At 38.6% G+C, this 24,927-nt stretch overlaps 1 protein-coding gene across 4 annotated transcripts in view; it reads left to right on the top strand.

Moving 5' to 3' along the window:
* LOC128555684 (uncharacterized) overlaps positions 1 to 24,927 on the top strand; it is a 48,681-nt gene that overhangs the window by 12,830 nt on the left and 10,924 nt on the right. Inside the window, exons 4-7 of one of the 4 annotated variants that reach the window (XM_053538777.1) lie at positions 9,868 to 10,278; positions 12,450 to 12,484; positions 16,101 to 16,157; positions 22,791 to 22,820. In XM_053538777.1, coding sequence (XP_053394752.1) covers positions 9,868 to 10,278; positions 12,450 to 12,484; positions 16,101 to 16,157; positions 22,791 to 22,820 — 533 coding nt within the window. The remainder of the gene's footprint in view (positions 1 to 9,867; positions 10,279 to 12,449; positions 12,485 to 16,100; positions 16,158 to 22,790; positions 22,821 to 24,927) is intronic. The other 3 variants (XM_053538779.1, XM_053538778.1, XM_053538780.1) reach the window with 3 other exon arrangements.

Raw genomic sequence — 24,927 nt, 5'->3', positions numbered from 1 at the left:
CCATATTTTTCAATGGATCTTCATGAAAATTGGTCAGAATGTTAACCTTGATGATATCTAGGTCAAAGTTGAAACTGGGTCACCTGCAATCCAAAACTAGGTCATTAGGCCAAATAACAGAAAAAACCTTGTGACCACTCTAGTGGTCATATTTTTCATGGGATCTGCATGAAATTTGGTCAGAATGTTCATCTTGATGATATCTAGATCAAGTTTGAAACTGGGTCATGTGTGGTCAAAAACTAGGACAGTAGGTCAAATAATAGAAAAACCTTGCAGGGTTTTCCCTCGGGTTTTTTATTTGGGAGTCCATGGACTCCCATGGCTGCTAATTTAAGGGTCCCTAATAATTTTTGGGGGTCCACAAATTATTGATCTTGAAAATGGACATTATTACTATAAAAATTTACCCTAAAACCGAATGAACTTAATTGTATCTTTTTAATTTAGACAGCAGTTGATTCAATATTTCGGAATGGTATCTTTCAAAATGGCATGAGCTTCTCAATTCAGACTGATTACAAAAGGTGTGATAGTCTTTTTGTTATGATCAAATAGCCAGTAATTACCGGCAATTAACGTGTCACCTCGTGTCAATTATGTTGTTCACAGTTTTATCTCGGTTAAAGATAATACTCGATCCTTAATTAGTATCATAATTTCTGTGATTTATTAATATTTTTTCATCAAAATACTTTAAATTTATATGAAATTAATTTTGTTTAATAAAAAAATAAACCATTCGATCTTTTACGGAACGTGACGGCAATCTTAGATTTTAGCGGTGACAGTTAGCGCGGAGAAGTAGTTTCCCTTTACCAAGATGGCGAACATCGATAACAAAACTTGTTTTGAAGTTGGAAAATCGTCTATACCTGTGTATAATGAGCACCCACGATTCGGGGATGGTCCCGGTGGTAAAAAACTGCGCATTTTATATGGGTATCTGCGCAAAGGAGGCTTCAGTGCAAAGGAGTTTCGTGACCGATTTTGCGGGTCCAGTGGGACGCAGAGGCACTAAAGAATGCGAGTTCAAAGCAGTAAAAGCGCGTCAGGGACGCAGAAAACCTGCGTCCGGGAAAACCCTGACCTTGTGACCTCTGTAGAGGCCATATTTTTCATGGGATCTGCATGAAAATTGGTCAGAATGTTCATCTTGATGATATCTAGGTCAAATGCGAAACTGGTTCACGTTTGGTTAAAAACTAGGACAGTAGGTCAAATAATAGAAAAACCTTGTGACCTCTGTAGAGGCCATATTTTTCATGGGATCTGCATGAAAATTGGTCAGAATGTTCATCTTGATGATATCTAGGTCAGGTTCGAAACTGGGTCATGTGCGGTCAAAAACTAGGTCAGTAGATCTAAACATAGAAAAACCTTGTGACCTCTCTGGAGGCCATATTTTTCATGAGATCGTCATGAAAATTGGTGAGAATGTTCACCTTGATGATATCTAGGTCAAGTACAAAACTGGGTCACATGCCTTCAAAAACTAGGTAATTATGTCAAATATTAGAAAAACCTTGTGACCTCTCTAGAGGCCATATTTTTGAATGGATTTTCATGAAAATTGGTCAGAATTTTTATTTTGATGAAATCTATGTCAAGTTCAGAACTAGGTCACATGAGCTCAAAAACTAGTTCAGTATGTCAAATAATAGAAAAAACGACGTCATACTCAGTTCATATGGGGACAGGTGAGCGATTCAGGACCATCATGGTCCTCTTATTTTTAGCTCACCTGTCACATACTGACAAGGTGAGCTTTTGTGATCATGCAGCATCCGTCGTCTGTGCGTCCGCTGTCCGTGCGTAAACTTTTCCTTGTGACATCTCTAAAGGTCACATTTTTTGTGGGATCTTTATGAAAGTTGGTCAGAATGTTCATCTTGATGATATCTAGGTCAAGTTCAAAACTGGGTCACGTGCCATCAAAAACTAGGTCAGTAGGTCTAAAAATAGAATAACCTTGTGACCTCTCTAGAGGCCATATATTTCACAAGATCTTCATGAAAATTGGTCAGAATGTTTACCTTGATGATATCTAGGTCAAGTTCGAAACTGGGTCACGTGCCAGCAAAAACTAGGTCAGTAGGTCTAAAAATAGAAAAACCTTGTGACCTCTCTAGAGGCCATATATTTCACAAGATCTTCATGAAAATTGGTCAGAACGTTCAACTTCAGGGGTCCTGAAATATTTTCAGAGTCTACTTGTCCACGGACAAGTTGGGCCCACAAATCCACTTGTCCGTACCTAAGAAGAACTTGTCCGTACTTTTAAGTTTAAAAAGGAAAGGATCAGCATTATCATTACTAAATAAACAAATAATACAAACATACACTTCTGTTGACTTCTATTTTAACTTATATAAAGTTTTTATGTTATGACTAGAACCATCCTTTTGAAAATATGTTATAACTAGCAAGCTAAGTGACTAGAACATCCACTTGAAAATATGTTATGACTAGCAAGTTTAGTGAGTAGAGAATAATTAAGAACACTTGAACACATGCCATTGACAAAAATAATCTCAGTACATGTATGTATGCCTAGAATTTCTACCCTGGTCCCATTACATTCATTGAATACTGCACTGGTCTTTCAGGGGTCCTGAAATAAGCTGTCCGAGTTGTTAAATGTCAAAACAATCGACTCGAAAAATTAAGCCACAAATTTTGGCTACTAAGTATAGGTTATAGATCATTTATTGAACTTCTAATGCAATTAAGTTTGCCGAAACGGAGCGTAGCGTAGTGAAGGCAAAACTTAATGCATTTAGAAGTTCAATAAGTGATCTATAACCGGCTTATAGTTTAACGCCCCATTTCAGGTCAAAACTGCAAAAAGCTCTCTCTGAAGTAAACTAACTACGCCTTCTGTTAATTCATTGGCTAGTCTTATCTTCACTCATGGTGGAGAAGTACATGTTTACTACAACTTTATACAAGGTCATTTTAGTGCCAACCTTTAGCAAAACAGCGGTTGATCCAGTGCTGAATTTAATTCAGTTTATTTCATAAATACATCAGTCTTATCGAGTACTTTGTGGAACACGATCTTATATTCTTATTCAATGGAAATATAATATGCAGGTTTAACTCGTAATGATGTAACAGTACAAGTCAAGCAACTACATGTATAAATAAAACAAGACAAAGTAGAATTTAAGTGCACCCTGGTTTATTTTTAGACCAGTAGAGGTAGTGAAAGATACAGAAAGGTCAAACTTGATCTATGAAAGTACAGCTTGCATTAATAGAATATTTGAGCCGCGCCAGACGTCTGGTCAGGATCTATGCTGTTCGCTTTCAAAGCCTATTGTAATTAGAGAAACTGTTAATAAGCGAACAGCATGGATCCTGACCACACTGTGCGGATGCGCAGGCTGGTCTGGATCCATGCTGGTCGCAAACCCACTATGTTGGTTTTCACATAGCACAGCTCATTTATCTACTTGGTCCGTTTATTAGATCTACATAGACACATTGCTTGTATGCAGTCCCTGCTTTGGTAATTGCTCCGCCTCCTAGAATGTGGGAAATCCATAATAGGCGGAACAATGAATACTCATTAATTTTGAACTACTTCATGAATAAGTGGATCAGATTCTTCAGTTATGAAACAATATGAAAATAAGTTGGTTACTTTTTTGAAAATCCCTCGCTTGTCATTGGATAAAAACGATGGTTGAACTATAAACTTTTTTACATAGCGTCAACCTAGCTAATCGTTTTTCTGAAATCAAAAATGAAAGTAGATAACGGGAATCCCCAGACTGGCACTCATTTTCAACTTCACGGTTTAATTTTCCAATAATGATCATTAAATGTAGTAAACCAGTCCACGTGTCTATAAATGGCTGCATACATTTTTGTTTTGATAAATTTAAGGGTCATAAATGATCACAAATAGATTAGATATTGCCTTTAGGCATGCGGAAATAACAGATGTCGCCGATTAGTTTCATTTTCATAAAATATTTACCACGGAAATTTTACTTGTCCCCGGACAAGCCAGCTTCTAAAAACTGCTTGTCCGGACCGAGGAATCCACGATTCGGACAACTCGGACAGCTTATTTCAGGACCCCTGAACTTGATGATATTTAGGTCAAGTTCAGAACAGGGTCACGTGCCATCAAAAACTAGGTCAGTAGGTCAAATAATAGAAAAACCTTGTGACCTCTCTAAAGGCCATATTTTTCATGGGATCTGTATGAAAATTGGTCTGAATGTTCATCTCGATGATATCTAGGTCAAGTTCGAAACTGGGTCACGTGCCTTCAAAAACTAGGCCAGTAGGTCTAAAAATAGAAAAACCTTGTGACCTCTCTAGAGGCAATATATTTCATGAGATCTTCTTGAAAATTGGTCAGAATGTTCACCTTGATGATATCTAGGTCAAGTTCGAAAGTGGGTCACGTGCCTTCAAAAACTAGGTCAGTAGGTCTAAAAATAGAAAAACCTTGTGACCTCTCTAAAGGCCATATTTTTTATGGGATCTGTATGAAAGTTGGTCTGAATGTTCATCTCGATGAGTTCTAGGTCAAGTTCAAAACAGGGTCATGTGCGGTCAAAAACAAGGTCAGTAGGTCTAAAAATAGGAAAACCTTGTGACATCTCTTGAGGCCATATTTGTGAATGGATATTCATGAAAATTGATCAGAATGTTCATCTTGATGATATCTAGGTCAAGTTTGAAAGTGGGTCACGTGCCTTCAAAAAGTAGGTCAGTAGGTCATTTGATGAATAAACGTAGTGACCTCTCTAGAGGCCATATTTTTCATGGGATCTGTATGAAAGTTGGTCTGAATGTTTATCAACTGGGTCATGTGGGAAGAGGTGAGCGATTCAGGACCATCATGATCCTCTTGTTTTATTTAAGTACCAAAAACGTGTTGACAGACAGTTCTAACAACCATTAAAATCAGATGTCACATACATTTTTTTACCCTAACACACACACACTCAACTATTTGGACAATTCAGATTCAATTGTCAGTTTAATAAGTGTAAAAAAAAAAGTTAAGACATGACAAGTGAAGGTCAGTGTTTTCCCTTGACTTTTGAAAATGAGGGTCATTGTGACCCCCAATGTTTCACATCTGGGGGTCATTTCCAAATTTTGAGGGTCATACAGATGTGCTTTTAGTACTTTGAACAAAACTTTGTACTAGTGATTATACAGATTGAAGTGTTTCCTCATATTTGTCACTGAATAAAAATGATAAAAATAATAGCAGATGTTTGACTTTTACTTATATATGTGCTAAAATAGGTTTTAAAATAGGTTTTAGTATTTTTTTTACCAGGCAGTGTTATAGTAGAAACAGGTGATTTGAACCGCTGGGTCCTACTATACTTGCTGCCGACAACGTCCAGGGCCCTCGATCGACTGTTTTTGCCGATGAATATCGGCTGCTTCCCCCGCCAAAATAGTATCCTTTTTTCCCCCTCCAGAGAAAAAAATTCCCCCTTACAGGGCATTCGGTTGACCCGAGGTCCCGGGTTTTTGATCCGCGAAAATCGAGAAAACCTCGTATTTGACCCGCACAAAATATGCTCCGTGCGTCGGATTGACTCGCGGAAATTTTGTTTGATGCGTCTCGCGTTCGAAAGTTCTGCCCCTTGTCAATCAAAATCACAGTCAATTTCAATATTGTTCGCCGTCATACGCGGAAGTATGGCAGTAGGCGGAGCGTCATATGTTAATTAGCTGCTAACAGATGTCAATCACGCCACGCACCGATTGACACGTGGTCATCTCGCGGTTTATATTTAGTACAATAATCCCTGTCATTATCAAAGGTGTTTACTGATCAATGCACAAATTGGATAATTGAAATCATTATTTTGTTTGCTTGAACGATTACGTGAGCCAGTCAACTGTTACGGTCTATAGAAAATTTATGATCATTGCCGAGGCTTTGTTTGGTCCAAATAAATTAAATGCTTTAATAAGCAGAAATTGTAAGTATTGCATAGGTATGGTAAAAAAAAAGAAATTTGAAACAGGTATTTCATCAAGAATTTTAAATATTTACTTTCGTTTTCCATATTTGTCAGCCGTTTTCGCGACCGTGATTTTCGGACATTTTCATCATTTCTTACAAGATTTTTTAGTACAATCTAAATAAAAAGCCATTTGAAAGTCTGCATTTAAGAAAAATATGATCACTTTTGCAAAAGCAGCCCTTATTTTTGAAGCATTTTTGATAATAAAATGCAGAGGCACCAAACCCCACCCACTTTTAGACAACTAAAATATAAATTGCTTAAAAAATGTGTAATGATAAATGTACTTGTTTTAGATAAAGTTTGTCAACGTTTCATTAATAACAGTATAGCTTGTCCCATGAAAAGCTGATCTTGACATGATATAATTGCAGTTACCAGTAGTATGTTGACAAAAAGAAACAACTTTAATGTAATGAGAGTTATACATGTTATAGTTCTTACATAGTATGTTATTCTTTGAAGGCAATGAAAATTCCCCCTTTTGGCTAAAATGACGCGAAAATTCCCCCGCCTGAGGGCTGCGGACCCCTTCCCCCAAAGTAGAGTGAGGGCCCTGACGTCATACAGCGTCAGCTTGCTTTGCTTCAGAGCCATTTTTAGCTTGACTATTCATAGAATAGTGAGCTATTGCACTCGCCCATGCGTCTGCGTCCGCGTCCACGTCCGCGTCCCGATTTTGGTTAAGGTTTTGTATGTAAGCTGGTATCTCAGTAACCACTTGTGGGAATGGATTGAAACTTCACACACTTATTCACTGTGACAAACTGACTTACACTGCACAGGTTCCATAACTCTATTTTGCTTTTTTACAAAATTATGCCCCTTTTTCGACTTAGAAATTTTTGGTTAAGGTTTTGTATGTAAGCTGGTAACTCAGTAACCACTTGTGGGAATGGATTGAAACTTCACACACTTATTCACTGTGATGAACTGATCTACATTGCACAGGTTCCATAACTCTATTTTGCTTTTTTACAAAATTATGCCCCTTTTTCGACTTAGAAATTTTTGGTTAAGGTTTTGTATGTAAGCTGGTATCTCAGTACTTACTAATGGGAATGGATTGAAACTTCACATACTTGTTCACTATCATGATCTGACATGCACTAAGCAAGTCCCATAACTCTACTCTCTTTTTTTTTCAAAATTATGCCCCTTTTTCGACTTAGCAGTTTTTGGTTAAATTTTTGTATGTAATCTGATATCTCAGTATCCACTAACTGGAATGGATTGAAACTTCACACACTTGTTCACTGTCATGATCTAACATGCACTGTGAAGGTCCCATAACTCTACTTGGCATTTTTACAAAATTATGCCCCTTTGACTTAGCAGTTTTTATGCCCCCGAAGGGAGGCATATAGTTTTTGAACCGTCTGTCGGTCTGTCAGTCTGTCGGTCTGTCCGCAATTTTCGTGTCCGGTCCATATCTTTGTCATCGATGGATGGATTTTCAAATAACTTGGCATGAATGTGTACCACAGTAAGACGACGTGCAGTGCGCAAGACCCAGGTCCGTAGCTCAAAGGTCAAGGTCACACTTAGACGTTAAAGGATAGTGCATTGATGGGCGTGTCCGGTCCATATCTTTGTCATCGATGGATGGATTTTCAAATAACTTGGCATGAATGTGTACCACAGTAAGACGACGTGCAGTGCGCAAGACCCAGGTCCGTAGCTCAAAGGTCAAGGTCACAGACGTTAAAGGATAGTGCATTGATGGGCGTGTCCGGTCCATATCTTTGTCATCGATGGATGGATTTTCAAATAACTTGGCATGAATGTGTACCACAGTAAGATGACGTGCAGTGTGCAAGACCCAGGTCCGTAGCTCAAAGGTCAGATCACACTTAGACGTTAAAGGATAGTGCATTGATGGGCGTGTCTGGTCCATATCTTTGTCATCGATGGATGGATTTTCAAATAACTTGGCATGAATGTGTACCACAATAAGACGACATGTAACACGCAAGACCCAGGTCCGTAGCTCAAAGGTCAAGGTCACACTTAGACGTTAAAGATCATTTTTCATGATAGTGCATTGATGGGCATGTCCGGTCCATATCTTTGTCATTCATGCATGGATTTTAAAATAACTATGCATGAATGTGTGACACAGTAAGACGATGTGTCGCGCACAAGACCCAGGTCCGTAGGTCAAAGGTCCTAAACTCTAACATCGGCCATAACTATTCATTCAAAGTGCCATTGGGGGCATGTGTCATCCTACGGAGACAGCTCTTGTTTGTTAAGTTTTTGTAAGTAAGCTGGTATCTCAGTATCTTACAAATTGGAAAGGATTGAAACTTCACACACTTGTTCACTGTCATGATATGACATGCAGTACAGAGGTTCAATACCTCTACTTTCCATTTTACAAAATTATGCCCCAGCGTTGCTGTCCTCCGACAGCTCTTGTTGTTTCTAGTAAACAGCAGACTGGTACTACTGATACTAGTAGTGAGTAGCGATAACAACTGTTACTAAGTGTTAATCAGTCAAAGTATCAGACTGGGTATTAAATTTGTGAAATGTGAATCGACGCAAATATAGAAAATTGGTGATGCAGTCTGCATATAATTCTGAAACTGAAAGTAAATTTTCAGAAAATCGCTCTTTGTACATGTTGTAAACAAAATTGGCCTGAATTAGATTTTCAGGAAATTGCGTCCACTGTGACGCACAGAATTTATTTTTACGGGTTATTGCTCAGAAAAGTGTGACTATGACTCAGGGTTTTTGTGTCAGGGAAAACCCTGGAAGGTATTCAATTTCTGCAAAGATAAAAACAAATCCTGATAAATGAATTATCTAAATTTCACATGCCAGGAATACTTTATCATTCAATTAGTTGTCTACCAGTAAAACCTGAAAATAATGTTCTAAACATATAATTAAATGTAAATAATTTCAGTTTACCTGATTCATCAATACCTTTTTCCTTAATTTGGACAATTCACGCATAAGAATTCCCAATTTGACCAGGGACCTTTTTCCCAAATCCTTAAAAAAAAAGCCCAGGTCCTCGTCAGGTGAGCGACTTAAGCCAATTTAGGCCTCTTGTATATCATTTCTTTATGTCTGGCCGGTAACCTTTATATACGTAGAAGGATATGCAAATAAATTTGTACATATGTGCAGTCGTATTTCTTTCCCAGTCTATGTCTCCAGCATACACGTTCTGTTATCAAAGGGTAGTTGTGTCACATAGTGCAGGCTGTCTAGCGTCCCTAAAATTCCTACTTTTTCCTATTTTTTTTCAATTTGGCTAAAATTCCTATTTTTTTTAAAAAATCAAAGGTAATTCCTAAAAAGGCCCTATTTTTTCACAAAAATTCCTAATTTTTTAACTTTTTTGCAATGATCAAAAAGAGAAAATGTTTTAAATGTTGTTTTAAAGTTCTTCTAATTCAGAAAAAAACAGTTTAGCACAGTTCAAAGCAGTTTACCAGTTGTAGACGCCTTTTCTGTAAATAAAGCACTATTTGTGAGTTACTTTTATGTCAGTCACATAAAGGTAAGCACATTACATGGTCTTTAAAGTCCATATTTTAATTTGAAAATTCCTAAATTTAGCCCTAAAATTTCCTTAAAATTGTACCAAATTCCTAATTTTAGCCCTATTTTTTTGTACAAATTGCCCTAAAATTAGCCCTAATTTTTTGTCAGGGTATGCTAGACAGCCTGATAGTGATGTGAAGGCATATATCATTTTTAAAAAGTCTGCATATTGTTGGGATACATATGTTCTACCACACAATGTTGTGTAATCTTCATTGAAATGGGTATTTAAAAGGGTGATTAACTGAAAGAAGCAGCAGCTTGTAGAATTTTCTGTGTCTTTCAGGGGTGGAGGACAGAAAGGTTTTGGCCGTGGTGTATTAAGACAAGATGACTCTAGCTCAACGGACACAAATGTAGGAAAAATGAATGGATTTGGAGGAGGAAGAGGGGGATTCAAGGGTGGGGAAAATAGACCAAATGGTTTTGGAGGGGGAAGAGGGGGTTTTGGTAGTGGGGACAGATCAAATGGATCTGGAGGCAGTGGAGGATTTGGGTCTCGTAATACCGACTCCGGAGGCGGAGATGGAGGCTTTGGACAAAAGAAGAGTTTTGGGGGAGGTGGTAGGGGTGGTGGGTTTGGCAACAAAACTGAGAATGGAGAAAGCAGCAGTGGGGGAGGTGGCTTTGGAAACAAAAGTGGTTTTGGCAGTAGTTCCGGTGGAGGTGGGGGTTTTGGAGGAGACCGACCACCAAGGTACGTGGTTTAACATTCTGTTAACATTTTTCGGAATGTGAAATATTATATTGTTCACTGTTAATAAAATAGGAAAAGGTTCTCCATTCAGTGACTTCGATAGGAATGAGATATATTCAATGGTGGAGGGCTTAGGTGGAGATACCAGCAGGGTTATTGAGACAATGGTTAAGATTGTATTTGGGGTCACTTCGGTCAAGGTCATTGATATTAAAAATAGAAAATACTTTCTGCTCACTATTTTTTGCGCGGTGTCCGTCGTCCGTCCGTGCGTGCGTCCGTCCGAACTTTTGCTTGTGACCACTCTAGAGGTCACATTTTTCATGGGATCTTTATGAAAGTTGGTCAGAATGTTCATCTTGATGATATCTAGGTCAAGTTCAAAACTGGGTCACGTGCCATCAAAAACTAGGTCAGTAGGTCTAAAAATAGAAAAACCTTGTGACCTCTCTAGAGGCCATATATTTCACACGATCTTCATGAAAATTGGTCAGAATGTTCACCTTGATGATATCTAGGTCAAGTTCGAAACTGGGTCACGTGCCTTCAAAAACTAGGTCAGTAGGTCTAAAAATAGAAAAACCTTGTGACCTCTCTAGAGGCCATATTTCTCAATGGATCTTCATGAAAATTGGTCAGAACGTTCACCTTGATGATATCTAGGTCAAGTTCGAAACTGGGTCACGTGCCGTCAAAAACTAGGTCAGTAGGTCAAATAATAGAAAAACCTTGTGACCTCTCTAAAGGCCATATTTTTCATGGGATCTGTATGAAAGTTGGTCTAAATGTTCATCTTGATGATATCTAGGATAAGTTCGAAACTGGGTCATGTGCGGTCAAAAACTAGGTCAGTAGGTCTAAAAATAGAAAAACCTTGTGACCTCTCTAGAGGCCATATATTTCATGAGATCTTCATGAAAATTGGTCAGAATGTTCACCTTGATGATATCTAGGTCAAGTTTGAAAGTGGGTCACGTGCCTTTAAAAACTAGGTCAGAAGGTCAAATAATAGAAAAACCTTGTGACCTCTCTAGAGGCCATATTTTTCATGGGATCTGTATGAAAGCTGGTCTGAATGTTCATCTTGATGATATCTAGATCAAGTTCGAAAGTGGGTCACGTGCCATCAAAAACTAGGTCAGTAGGTCAAATAATAAAAAAAACCTTGTGACCTCTCTAAAGGCCACATTTTTCATTGGATCTGTATGAAAAGTGGTCTGAATGTTCATCTTGATGATATCTAGTTCAGGTTCGAAACAGGGTCATGTGCGGTCAAAAACTAGGTCAGTAGGTCTAAAAATAGAAAAACCTTGTGACTCTCTAGAGGCCATACTTGTGAATTGATCTCCATAAAAATTTGTCAGAATGTTCACCTTGATGATATCTAGGTCAAGTTTGAAACTGGGTCACGTGCCGTAAAAACTAGGTCAGTAGGTCAAATAATAAAAAAACCTTGCCAAATTTTTCATGAGATCTTCATGAAAATTAGTGAGAATGTTCCCCTTGATGATATCTAGGTCAAGTTCAAAACAGGGTCACGTACCTTCGAAAAGTAGGTCAATAGGTCAAATAATAGAAAAACCTTGTGACCTCTCTAGAGACCATATTTTTCAATGGATCTTCATGAAAATTGGTCAGAATTTTTATCTTGATAATATCTAGGTCAAGTTCAAAACTGAGTCACATGAGCTCAAAAACTAGGTCAGTAGGTCAAATAATACTTCTTTTACTCGAAGAATTCTCTTCATGGACTCCCATCTGACTTAGTGTGAAATCTACGTTTGACCAATCAGACGCATCCAGTCGACGCTATTCAGCATGTAGAGCTGTTCTTCGAAAATTATTGCTACAGTCACATTGGTCTTCAATGGAATAAGAAGCCACATTTTTTGAAAAATAGCTCGTTCTGATCGGTCAAAAATGTAGGTTGCACACTATTGTGTAGATAGCTTTTATTGTGACAAATGTTAGATAGTGGTGTAGACTTCAGTTAGTTCTCCACATTGTGATATACATTACAACTGTACAGTTGCTAGCATTATGTACATTTGTATTCATATCACAGTTTCGTGGCATTGCCATATTTCTTGTTTGGCTATTAAGTTATTAACTGGTAGCTTTACAAATGTTAGATACTGCCACATAGTAATACTTGCTTTAATTTGTTTCAGGGGTGGTGGTTTTGGTGGTGGAGACAAAAAGTCAGGTATGTGTAAAGTACTGCAGTAAGACATAACATCATTGTTTTTGATATATTGAAGTGCATTCTTGTAAATAATGTACTGTTGGGAACTGGAAATGGACCATGGGGGATTATCAGGCCCAAGTTTGAATTTTAGTGATGGGTTTTCATGTAATTCATCAAAGGGCATATTCGATGTCCCAGAATTAGAAGGGCGTAAGTGGAAAACCATAGTTTTCGGCAAAATGAAAAAAACTGTCTATGACAGATACGCCCTTCTAATTCTAAGGGCGTAAGTGGACTTTTCTGGTACAACAATTAAGTGTAGATACGCCCTTCTATTACTGGGATTCTGAAAAACTTTTCACTTACGCCCTTTTATTATTGGTGAATTTGGTCAACACAGCAGTTTGTGACAAAATTTTTTTTTTACAGAATTATGCCCCTTGGTGTGTAGTTTCAAAAAATGTATGAATCATAAAAGGGCGTAACTAACACTTACGCCCTTCTTATTCTGGGGCGTCGAATTATGAAGGATGACTTAAGATGGTTGCAATGTTTTAGTAAAGTGTCTGCCCCCTGCAATAACAAAAGTGCAAAATATAGTTTATTATGAATTTGGTAGAAGACAGTATATGGAGAATATGCACATGTTTCTATCTGTCCATCTGTCTGTCAGTGACCAACAGAAGATTGATCTGCCGTTAACTACCAAAGTACAAGAAAAAATTTTATGAAACCTTACATTCGAGGGTTGTCCAGTTAAATCAGACTTTGGGAATAACATGGAAAAAATTGTTAACAATTTATGAGGTTTTCATTGTCATTTAACAGGTCAGTTTAGAAATACACTCGGAAAGTAACTAAGAAATGTTTCAAAATTGTGATTCTACATAAAGGGTAGTGTAATGTTTCAGATTTTTTTTTACTGAGAGGGGAAGGGGCCAAGGCCTATGATTTGGAGGGAAAAACTAGCTCGGTATTTGGGTAAAGGGGAATAAAAAAAACCTGATGTAAAGTCAGTTTTGAGGGGAAGGTGTTAGCGTCCCCTATTGTAGAAGGGGAAATAACCCCTGTGTTTATCCTGTCTTAAAAATACTTGGGTATAAACATATATAATGGGGCACTATTTCTGAATGTCCCATTAAGAATCAGCGGTACCACTTAACAAACTAGTATCTACAAAACATTCTGATGCCTCAACATGCTGCCACAGAATTTAACAACTTTCTGGTACCCTGTGGCTTTTTCCGACATCACCAGTTATTTATGCTGTGTTTGCTCACTCTTAGGCATGAAACAAACGTTGTTCAACAGCTAATTACGTCATTTATTAGTCCCCTACTGGTTGAAAACCAGTTTAGGGGACTATAGGAATGCACTTTTCCGTCATTCTGTCATTCCGTCCGTCCGCAATTTCGTGTCCGGTCCATAACTCTTTTATCCATGAAGGGATTTTATTATTACTTGGCACAAATGTTCCCCATGATGAGACGACGTGTCATGTGCAAAACCCGGACCCCTAGCTTAAAGGTCAAGGTCACAATTGGAGGTCAAAGGTCAACAGGGCTTTTTTCCTGTCCGGTCCATAACTCTCCCATCCATGAAGGGATTTTAATATCACTTGGCACAATTGTACCTCATAATAAGATGATGTGTCATGCACAACTTTCAGACCCCTAGCTCAAAGGTCAAGGTCACACTTAGTAGTCAAATGCTAACATGGCATGAACAGGGTCTGTTTCGTGTCCGGTCCATAACTCTTTCATCCATGAAGGGATTTTAATATTACTTGACACAAATGTTCCCCATGATGTGACGATGTGTCATGCGCAAAACCTGCACCCCTGACTCAAAGGTCAAGGTCACAATTGGAGGTCAAAGGTCAACAGGGCTTTTTTCCTGTCCGGTCCATAACTCTTTCATCCATGAAGGGATTTTAATATTACTTGACACAAATGTTCCCCATGATGTGACGATGTGTCTTGCGCAAAACCTGCACCCCTAACTTAAAGGTCAAGGTCACAATTGGAGGTCAAAGGTCAACAGGGCTTTTTTCCTGTCCGGTCCATAACTCTCTCATCCATGAAGGGATTTTAATATCAATTGGCAAAATTGTATGTCATAATAAGATGATGTGTCGTGCACAACTTTCAGACCCCTAGCTCAAAGGTCAAGGTCACACTTAGTAGTCAAATGTTAACATGGCATGAACAGGGTCTATATAGTGTCCGGTCCATAACTCTGTCATTCATTAAGGGATTTCAATATTACTTGGCACAGATATTCTCCATGATGAGACAACGTGTCATACACAAATCCCGGAGCTCTTGCTCAAAGGTCAAGGTCATACTTAGAGGTCAAAGGTCAAATTCAAGAAGGACTTTGTCTGGAGCATTTCTTCTTTATGCATGGAGGGATTTTAATGTAACTTGGCACAAATGTTCACCACCATAAGACAAATTGTCCTGCGCCAGAACCTGGTCGCTTGGACTAAGGTCAAGGTCATACTTAGAGGTCAAATTCAAGAATGACTTTGTCCGGAGCATTTCTTCTTCATGCATGGAGAGATTTTGATGTAACTTGGCACAAATGTTCACCACCATAAGGCACACTTTTTTAGAATTACGTCCCTTTGTTGTTACTATAAATAGATTACATTGTAACTTTTTATTACTGCTTTAGGAAAAATCATGACACTTTTTGTACACAGCTGTACATCATATTTAGGTGTTTTTGGTCTATCTCTACTGGTAAAGATTTCTTGTGGCTTACATTTTATGATTTTTTTTTTTTTTTTTAGGATTAATTCACTTTGTTGTTACTTAAATAACTTTTGTATAACTATCTGTAAATCGGCCAAAAACATATCCAAATGAAAACTGACTTTTATATGCAAATTTAATCCAAGTGCTTTGATATATTTATTGTAAATGTTAGGTCAATATTTTTCTAAACTCATGACAAATCAGTTCATTTGTAACTGCGTGAGAAATTGGGTTCCTTCCAGTAGGACTTGTATTGCATGCAAATACTTCATTCCACTTGTTTGAAATTTATGGCATGGATCGATGAGTACCTAATGTTAGTCGGCGTTTAGTGGAAATTGACAGCACCTTTTTCACTTAGATGACGATTTTATTGTTGGCTTACGTTGCGCAGCTATATTATATCAACCTAAAAACCCTCAAAATATTTTTTCATAAAACTTTTGATAAGTCATTTTAGTTCTGAATCACAAAGTATCCGTGTGTTAAGATAATTTCAATCGGATGCAATTAAATGGTTTATTGGCAGAGTTATGATTTATTGGGACATCCCTCTTAGATAGGTTTACGTAGAGAATATGTAGTTTCTTGGTGAAGTTTCAATTTGAAAATGTGCTTCCTTGACACAACTGACAATGTCCTGGAAGGGACTTTTGTGCTTTGCAAACATTGTTATTCATTTGAAGTCTTGTTTGTACAGAAGCAGCGTTGGACTTTTCGCATGTGCGTGTTAAATTGGAACTATGTTCTCATCATTGCTCATGTTGTCATTTAAATAACACGTTTTGAGGAGTCTATGTCATATCTGTATATCTCATGCTAATAAAGTTCAGTTTTGCATTGAATCATCAGTCATTGTTTGTTTCCTCAAGGTGATGGATGCTTTAAGTGTGGAGAAAGCGGTCATTTCTCGAGAGAATGTCCCAATGGTTTGTATCATCTTAACATTTATCATCTTGTACATTAGATGGATAATATTCACGATGTTTATTTTGGGAGACATTTGTATAATTAGGATTGACCCATATATTTCCCTTGCAAGCACACTCAAGGCATATATCAGGTACATGATGTGAAATTATCCAGTCTAAGTTGCAGTACATGTTTTTCATGTCATTTTCTGTTTGCAAAATAATTTGCTGTTATAAAACTTCAAATTTTTGTACGTAAAAACAGACTGATACAAGCAGCATTATTCATGATAACTGCATTGGCCATGCTTACTAGCAGCCTAGTTTTCTATTTATTGGAAACTTTCTGTAAATTATATAAACATTTTCTTTGCTTGGTGGTAACATGTTAAAATTTCATTAAAAATTTGAAATAGAAGCAGTTCTTACTTAGGTAATTATCTCCCTTGTAACCAGGAGTCACAAAATCAGGGTGCATTGTAACTGAGTCACTTGAATAAAAACTAGGTCACTTGGTCAAAACATTGAAAAATTTCCTGAATGAGTTAGGAATTATAAAACATGTCAAAATGTTTGTGAAATCTTGTTTTTCAAATGGGCCCACCTAATTGCACTTAAGAGGCTCTGTGTACATTGGAAAATCTTGGTTTGAAATTCCCGCCAGAGTTCATTATTTTACTGACTTTGTAGAAATGTTCATGGGGTAACTTCTATCATGGATGGCTGACCTGATCACTGAAACCCATGGCTGTAATGTGCTGGGCTTATTATGTCTCCCCCAGGAGACATATTGTTTTTGCCCTGTCCGTTTGTCCGTCCGTACGTCACACTTCATTTCCGAGCAATAACTGGAGAACCATTTGACCTGTACCTTCAAACTTTATAGGGTTGTAGTGCTGCTGGAGTAGACGACCCCTATTGTTTTTGGGGTCACTCTGTCAAAGGTCAAGGTCACAGGGGCCTGAACATTGAAAACCATTTCCGATCAATAACTAGAGAACCACTTGACCCAGAATGTTGAAACTTCATACGTTGATTGATCATGAAGAGTAGATGACCCCTATTGATTTTGGGGTCACTCCGTCAAAGGTCAAGGTCACAGGGGCCTGAACATTGAAAACCATTTCCGATCAATAACTAGAGAACCACTTGACCCAGAATGTTGAAACTTCATAGGATGATTGGTCATAAAGAGTAGATGACCCCAATTGATTTTGGGGTCACTCCGTCAAAGGTCAAGGTCACAGGGGCCTGAACATTGAAAACCATTTCCGATCAATAACTAGAGAACCACTTGACCCAGAATGTTGAAACTTCATAGGATGATTGGTCATAAAGAGTAGATGACCCCTATTGATTTTGAGGTCACTCCGTCAAAGGTCAAGGTCACAGGGGCCTGAACATTGAAAACCATTTCTGATCAAAAACTAGAGAACCACTTGACCCAGAATGTTGAAACTTCATAGGATGATTGGTCATAAAGAGTAGATGACCCCTATTGATTTTGGGGTCACTCCATCAAAGGTCAAGGTCACAGGGGCCTGAACATTGAAAACCATTTCCGATCAATAACTAGAGAACCACTTGACCCAGAATGTTGAAACTTGATAGGATGATTGTACATGCAGAGTAGATGACCCCTATCGATTTTGGGGTCACTCCATTAAAGGTCAAGGTCACAGGGGCCTGAACATTGAAAACCATTTCCGGTCAGTAACTTGAGAACCACTTGACCCAGAATGATGAAACTTCATAGGATGATTGGTCATGCAGAATAGATGACCCCTAACGATTTTGGGGTCACTCTGTTAAAGGTCAAGGCCACAGGGGCCTGAATATGGAAAACCATTTCCAATCAATAACTTGAGAACCTCTCGACCCAGAATGTTGAAACTTCATAGGATGATTGTTCATGCAGAGTAAATGATCCCTATTGTTTTTGGGGTCACTCCGTTAAAGGTCAAGGTCACAGGGGCCTGAACATTGATAACCAGTTCCGATCAATAATTTGAGAACCACTTGACCCAGAATGTTGAAACATAGGATGATTGAACATGCAGAGTAGATGACCCCTACTGATATTCGGGTCAGTCAATTAAAGGTCAAGGTCACAGTTGCCTGTTCATGTAAAATCATTTTTTGGAAATAACTTGAGAACCACTTGACCTACAATGTTGAAACTTAATAGGATGATTGGATATGCAGAGTAGATGACCCCTGTTTATTTTGAGGTCACTTGATCAAAGGTCAAGGTCACAGGAGCCTGAACAGTGAATTGAGAACCACTATGCCTCGAGTGTTGAAATTTAGTGGGATGACTGGACATGCCAAGTAGATGATCCCTATTGCAGCCAACCATCAGTGTCTCTTTGACTTTCGCTCCTGACCCCTATTGACTTCTTTCCTATAGGACTTTGCATTGGGGGAGACATGCGCTTTTTTACAAAAGCATTTTCTAGTTTTTATATAGAGTGTATTTTGGACATAATCTTGTATGGAACTGAGTGTCCCACAATCACTTTTTGAGTGACCTACTGAAATATATTTGTTAAAAACCATAGCCTAATGAAATATATTTGTGCTGCGAAACTCAGGTGAGCCATCTGGGGTCATCTTGGTCCTCTTGTTAACAATTAAATTATGTCATGGACAGGTATATATCTCTATGCTGTATTAACTGAAAGAGGTACATACCTGGTACAGTCAGTTATACTAGGAATGTCGAAAATGGATCCATTTGAAACCTAAAAGGTAATAATAGTGTATTATAAAGATAATTGTCAGCACATAATAATCAGATATAAAGAATTAAACTATTTAGATCTCTGAAGAAATTGTTCGCATGTTCAATGTGTTTAAAGTGACATTTATAAATTCACGAGTTTTCCGTTCACTTAAATGAAATCTTAAATTGCATTTTCATTGCCCTGAATAACTACTGTTGTAAGTTAGTGTTTATCAACATGAAACATTCTGAATACATCAGTTCTGAAAATGACAGCATGTCACGTTAATATTTTAAGATGACACCATAAATTTAATGTACAAAGAAAACTATATTCTAGATGAAGCATAATGTAAATTTTCAAAAGAAAAAGAAAAAATGTAAGACCGCAGTGCCAGTGTTTATAAAGCCACATGTGGTTTTCATAGTTGGACAGTGACAAAAAGAGGCCAGTGCATTCCAGTACCACACTTATACCTCAGTATAAATGTACAACATAGAAATGCTACCTAGATTCTATGTCATTTTAACCTTTAGCCTGCTGGCGGCAAGTGGTTCTGCCTTTGCCACCAGTGCAGACCAAAATTAGCCTTCAGTCCGTAAGTTTTCAGCGAACACCACTGCGAATGATAAATGGTATTGCCCAATTTGAACGATGAACCAGTCCATTTTTAGCTCGTCTATGCGAAGAATAGGGGAGCTATCCTACTCGCGTCGGCGTTAGCTTGAGCGTGAGCGTCACACAAATGTTAAAGTTTGTGTACCACCCCAAATATTTTCAAAGTCCATTGAGGTATTGCTTTGATATTTTGCATACTTGTTAACCATCATGACCCCAGTTTGTAAAAAGGAGGAGGCAACTCTATCAAGCATTTCGACTGAATTATGGCCCCTTTTCGACTTAGAATATGCTTATTGTAATGTTATAGTTTTACTCATACCTTATGTTATACTATCAAGCACTGAGAATAGTCGAGCTCGCTGTCCACTGACAGCTGTTGTTGTTGAGCCCGCTTGCGGAAGCGGACATAATTGTCCAAATGGCTGTTCAGTGTATGTGCGTGCGTCCATCCGGATTTGTTTGTCTGTTCTTATGCCCCCTTCGAGGAAGGAGGGGTATATTGTTTTGCAGATATAGGTCGGTATGTAGACCAAACCGTTTCTGGATGATAACTCAAGAACACTTGGGCCTAGGATCATAAAAGTTGATAGGGAGGTTGGTCATGACCCCTAATGATTAGTAGGCCAAAGGTCAAGGTCACAGTGACCCAGAACAGTTAAACGGTTTCCTGATGATAACTCAAGAACCCTTGGGCCTAGGATCATGAAAGGTAACAGGAGGGTGAGCATGACCAGCAGAAGACCCCTAGTGATTTTGAGATCAGTAGGTCAAAGGTCAAGGTCACAGTGACCCTGAACAGTTAAACGGTTTCTGGATGATAACTCAAGAACGCTTCAGCCTAGGATCATGAAAGTTGAAAGGGAGGTTAGTCATGACCAGCAGATGATCCCTTTCGATTTTGAGGTCAGTAGGTCAAAGTTCAAGGTCACAATGACCCGAAACAGTTTAATGGTTTCCAGATGATAACTTGAGAATGCTTGGGCCTAGGACCATGAAACTTAATAGGGAGGTTGATCATGACCAGCAGAAGACCCCTATAGATTTTGAGGTCAATAGGTCAAAGGTCACATTGACCCAGAACAGTAGAACTTTTGTGTACAGTGACCAAGTCATTTATGTTCCTTGTGCAATTACTGAATGCATCAAGGGGGGCATTTCGTGTTCTACGAGCTCTTGTTTATGTAAGGCATGAATGTTAACCTCAGTGGGAGAGTGTCATGTGCACACACCAGGTTCCTATCTCAAAGGTCAAGGTCACAGGTGGAGGCCAAAGGTCATGTCGGATCTTGTCCTGCCCATAACGTTGACATGCATTGGGGAATCTTGTTTATATTTGGCATAAATGTTTAACTCAATGAGACAGAATGTCATGTGCAAACCCCAGGTTCCTGTCCCAAAGGTTAAGGTCAAGTTAGGGGTCATAGGGCATTTTAGAGCTTGTCCAGTTCATACCTTTGATAAGTATGGAGCAGTCCTTTATTTCTTTGGCGTAAATGTTCACTTCTATGAGACAGAGTGTTGTGCGCAAACCTCCGATCTAAAAGGTTAAGGTCACGCTTAGGGGTCAAAGGTCATTTTAGAGCTTGTCTGGGCTGTAACTTTGCCATGCATAAAATATTTTTAATTTGGCATAAATGTTTGCCTCAATGAGACAGAGTGTTGCATGCAATTCCCAGACCCCTACCTCAAAGGTCAAGGTCATACTTGGAAGTCAAAGATTAAAACTTGGTGTTGTTAGTCCTTATGACAACTGGCGGGCTCGACATGTTGCCCGTGGGCATCTAGTTGAAATTTAGAAGGTTAAAGATCAAAACAGAAAGTTGTATTGATGTATCTTGCACATAATTCCAATGCGTTAAAGCAGTTATAAGGGCCAATATCATAACTTTCAAAACATCCACTGAAAGAGCTATTAATCACTTAAAAATCATGTAAAGAAAGCAAGTTTGGTATAAAATTTTGGCTAGGAAGAGAATATACCACCAGCCATAAAAACAGGCCTCTGTTTTACATGTTCTGAAAAAATTTTTGTTTACTTTGATCAAGGAATGATCCCATTATAAGACTATTTTACTCTGTTCCATGTTGAACAAAAGGTTTATACTTAAAATTGATTGATTAGCTAGAGTTGATTCTATGGTTCTGTAGGAAAGGAATATTGATTAAATATTTAAGCCACAGGTGTATGGTTGAAGTGGAACTATTATAGGATAGAATAGAAAGAAAATGTGCATTTCAAATTTTCTTCTTTTTATGCCCCCGAAGGGAGGCATATAGTTTTTGAACCGTCTGTCCGTCTGTCAGTCTGTTCGCAATTTTCGTGTCCGGTCCATATCTTTGTCATCGATGGATGGATTTTCAAATAACTTGGCATGAATGTATACCACAGTAAGACGACGTGTCGCACGCAAGACCCAGGTCCGTAGCTCAAAGGTCAAGGTCACACTTAGACATTAAAGGATAGTGCATTGATGGGCGTGTCCGGTCCATATCTTTGTCATCGATGGATGGATTTTCAAATAACTTGGCATGAATGTGTACCACAGTAAGACGACGTTGTGCGCAAGACCCAGGTCCGTAGCTCAAAGGTCAAGGTCACACTTAGACATTAAAGGATAGTGCATTGATGGGCGTGTCCGGTCCATATCTTTGTCATCGATGGATAGATTTTCAAATAACTTGGCATGAATGTGTACCACAGTAAGACGAGGTGTCGCGCGCAAGACTCAGGTCCGTAGCTCAAAGGTCAAGGTCACACTTAGACGTTAAAGGATAGTGCATTGATGGGCGTGTCCGGTCCATATCTTTGTCATCCATGGATGGATTTTCAAATAACTTGGCATGAATGTGTACCACAGTAAGACGACGTGTCATGCGCAAGACCCAGGTCCGTAGCTCAAAGGTCCTAAACTCTAACATCGGCCATAAATACTCATTCAAAGTGCCATCGGGGGCATATGTCATCCTATGGAGACAGCTCTTCTTTTCTTCATCATTGTAAAAGCCTGCTTGCTTAGCTCAATAGGGAATGTGCAGATCTACAGATTGTGGGTCGTGAGTTTGATCCGCAAGTGGGGTGTAATGTTCTCAGTGGCCATTTGATATGTAATAAACTCTAAAACTACTAAATAATTTTACAGTCGATGGATATGTAAGACAGATGCTTTTAACTAAGGTCTTTATAGGTCTTAAATTTGATGAGTAACATGTTTGCCTGTATGAGAGTGTTTTTACAGCTGAGCACACTGATAACGGATTAAAACTTCCATCACTTGATATATTATTTGCATACTATTGTTGCCAGGTTTTGGCCGTGGTAGAGGCTGGTTACCAGGTAAGTTTCACACAGATCTGCAGTATATTTACCAGATACCTCCAAATATTTTATTTTACTCTACGCACCTCTCTGTAGCTGTTTGGTGAAGTGTTGCTGTGTAGAACTATAGTTGCTTATAATTATTATGTCTTATATCCTCTGCTATTAAAGCCTGTTTTGGAAGTACAATAACATTCTGGGTGTGATATGTTTAATTTTAATATGTAGGTGTTGATATAAATGTCACATTGGGTGCTGGTGTTAACAACGTTTGTGTGTGCTGCCTATATCTAGTATGAATTGAAAGTTGCAGGCCCATGTTGTGGAATTCATTCTCTGCAGCAGTCTGGAGTCATTTATAGGTCATGTGGAGGTCAGTTACTTGAGAACAAGTTGGGCGGTTAAAACTGCCCCCGGTTAAAACCGCCCCAGTCAATACTCCCTGAAGTGGTCAATAATGGAAAACGGGCCAGCACTGGTACAGAATCCAGATACATTGGTTAGGTTTCTGCTGGAGAACAAGTCAGTATTGGTGCAGAATCCAGGTACACTGATTAGGTTTCTGCTGGAAAACAGGCCAGCACTGGTACAGAATCCAGGTACACTGGTTAGGTTTCTGCTGGAAAACAGGCCAGCACTAGTACAGAATCCAGGTACATTGGTTAGGTTTGTGCTGGAGAACAAGTCAGTATTGGTACAGAATCCAGGTACACTGGTTAGGTTTCTGCTGGAAAACAGTTCAGCACTGGTACAGAATCCAGGTACACTGGTTAGATTTGTGCTGGAGAACAGGCCAGCATTGTGCAGGAGAACAGGCCAGCACTGGTACAGAATCCAGGTACACTGGTAGGTTTCTGCTGGAAGACAGGCCAGCACTAGTACAGAATCCAGGTACACTGGTTAGGTTTCTGCTGGAAAACAGTTCAGCACTGGTACAGAATCCAGGTATACTGGTTAGGTTTCTGCTGGAGAACAGGCCAGCACTGGTACAGAATCCAGGTACACTGGTAAGGTTATTGGTGGAAAACAGGCCAGCTCTGGTACATTATCCAGATACTGCTAGAGATTAACTGGGTACTGGAACAGAATCCAAGAACATTGGTAAATTTAAGAAGCTGCCAGTATGTGACTGAAATGCAGAGGAAAAAAGGTGTAAAGCCCAAACAAAGACCTTGCCAATGTGCTGTTAGTTTAGCTTTGTCTTTTGTATAAAGGTTCACTTTTTTTACGATAAGCATGCAGAATTACTTTTATTTTAATCAGTTTGACACCTTCTGTTTGAAATATTGTTGGTCTTTCTATTTTTTAAATATTTTTTAGAAAAAGGCTTGTGGCAATTTTGTTTTTGCTGTCTTGCAAATATTTTTATGCCTCCGCACATGCATCCCGAAATTTTAGATGTCCAACTCCTCCCACACTATTATGTGCTTCAAACTTTCACAGATGAACAACCTTGATGTGCAGATGACCATACAGGAAGGAATTTTTTCTGTGTTATGGCTCTTTGATAGTGTTTTGCTATATAGAATATAGAGAAAAAGCTTGTGTGTCCAATTACTCCTCCCACACTGATTGGCTTACATTCATAGATAAACAAGCTTGATGTGCAGATGACCATAAAGAAAGGATTTTTTTCTGTGATTATTTTTACGGCATGGCCTTTGGTAGTTTTGCTCTATAGAATATAGAGAAAAATCTTTCGTGTCCAACTCTGAAAACACTATTGAAAGGATATACTTGAAAGTTTCATAGTTGAAGGGCCTTCATGTGAAGATGACCATAAATAATAGACTTTTCTCTGTGGGTATTTTTTTTTAGAATTATGGTCCTTTCTTAATAAAAACTTTGCTGTTTAGAGCATGGCACAGTATGTGACAGCACCCATGTCCTATGGACACAATTATATTGTTTCAAAACAAGCAAGAAAAAATGTGGTATTTATCATTTAATGCAATTTTATCATGTAGTGCTGCTATAATCAGTTTTAGTGCTGCTATAATCAGTTAACACCAGTATGCTGTATTTGTCCTTGTGGATGCACTTGTCCTTTTTCCACTTATTTTTTCCCGTTTTTTTTGCAGCCGATTATCTGCTTCCCCTAGCCAAAAGTAGCTATATTTTTCCC

Source organism: Mercenaria mercenaria, chromosome 3 (genome assembly GCF_021730395.1).
Source record: "Mercenaria mercenaria strain notata chromosome 3, MADL_Memer_1, whole genome shotgun sequence".
NCBI lineage: Eukaryota > Metazoa > Mollusca > Bivalvia > Venerida > Veneridae > Mercenaria > Mercenaria mercenaria.
The sequence above is the reverse complement of the archived record's forward strand: the minus strand, read 5'-3'. Positions and strand labels throughout refer to the sequence as shown.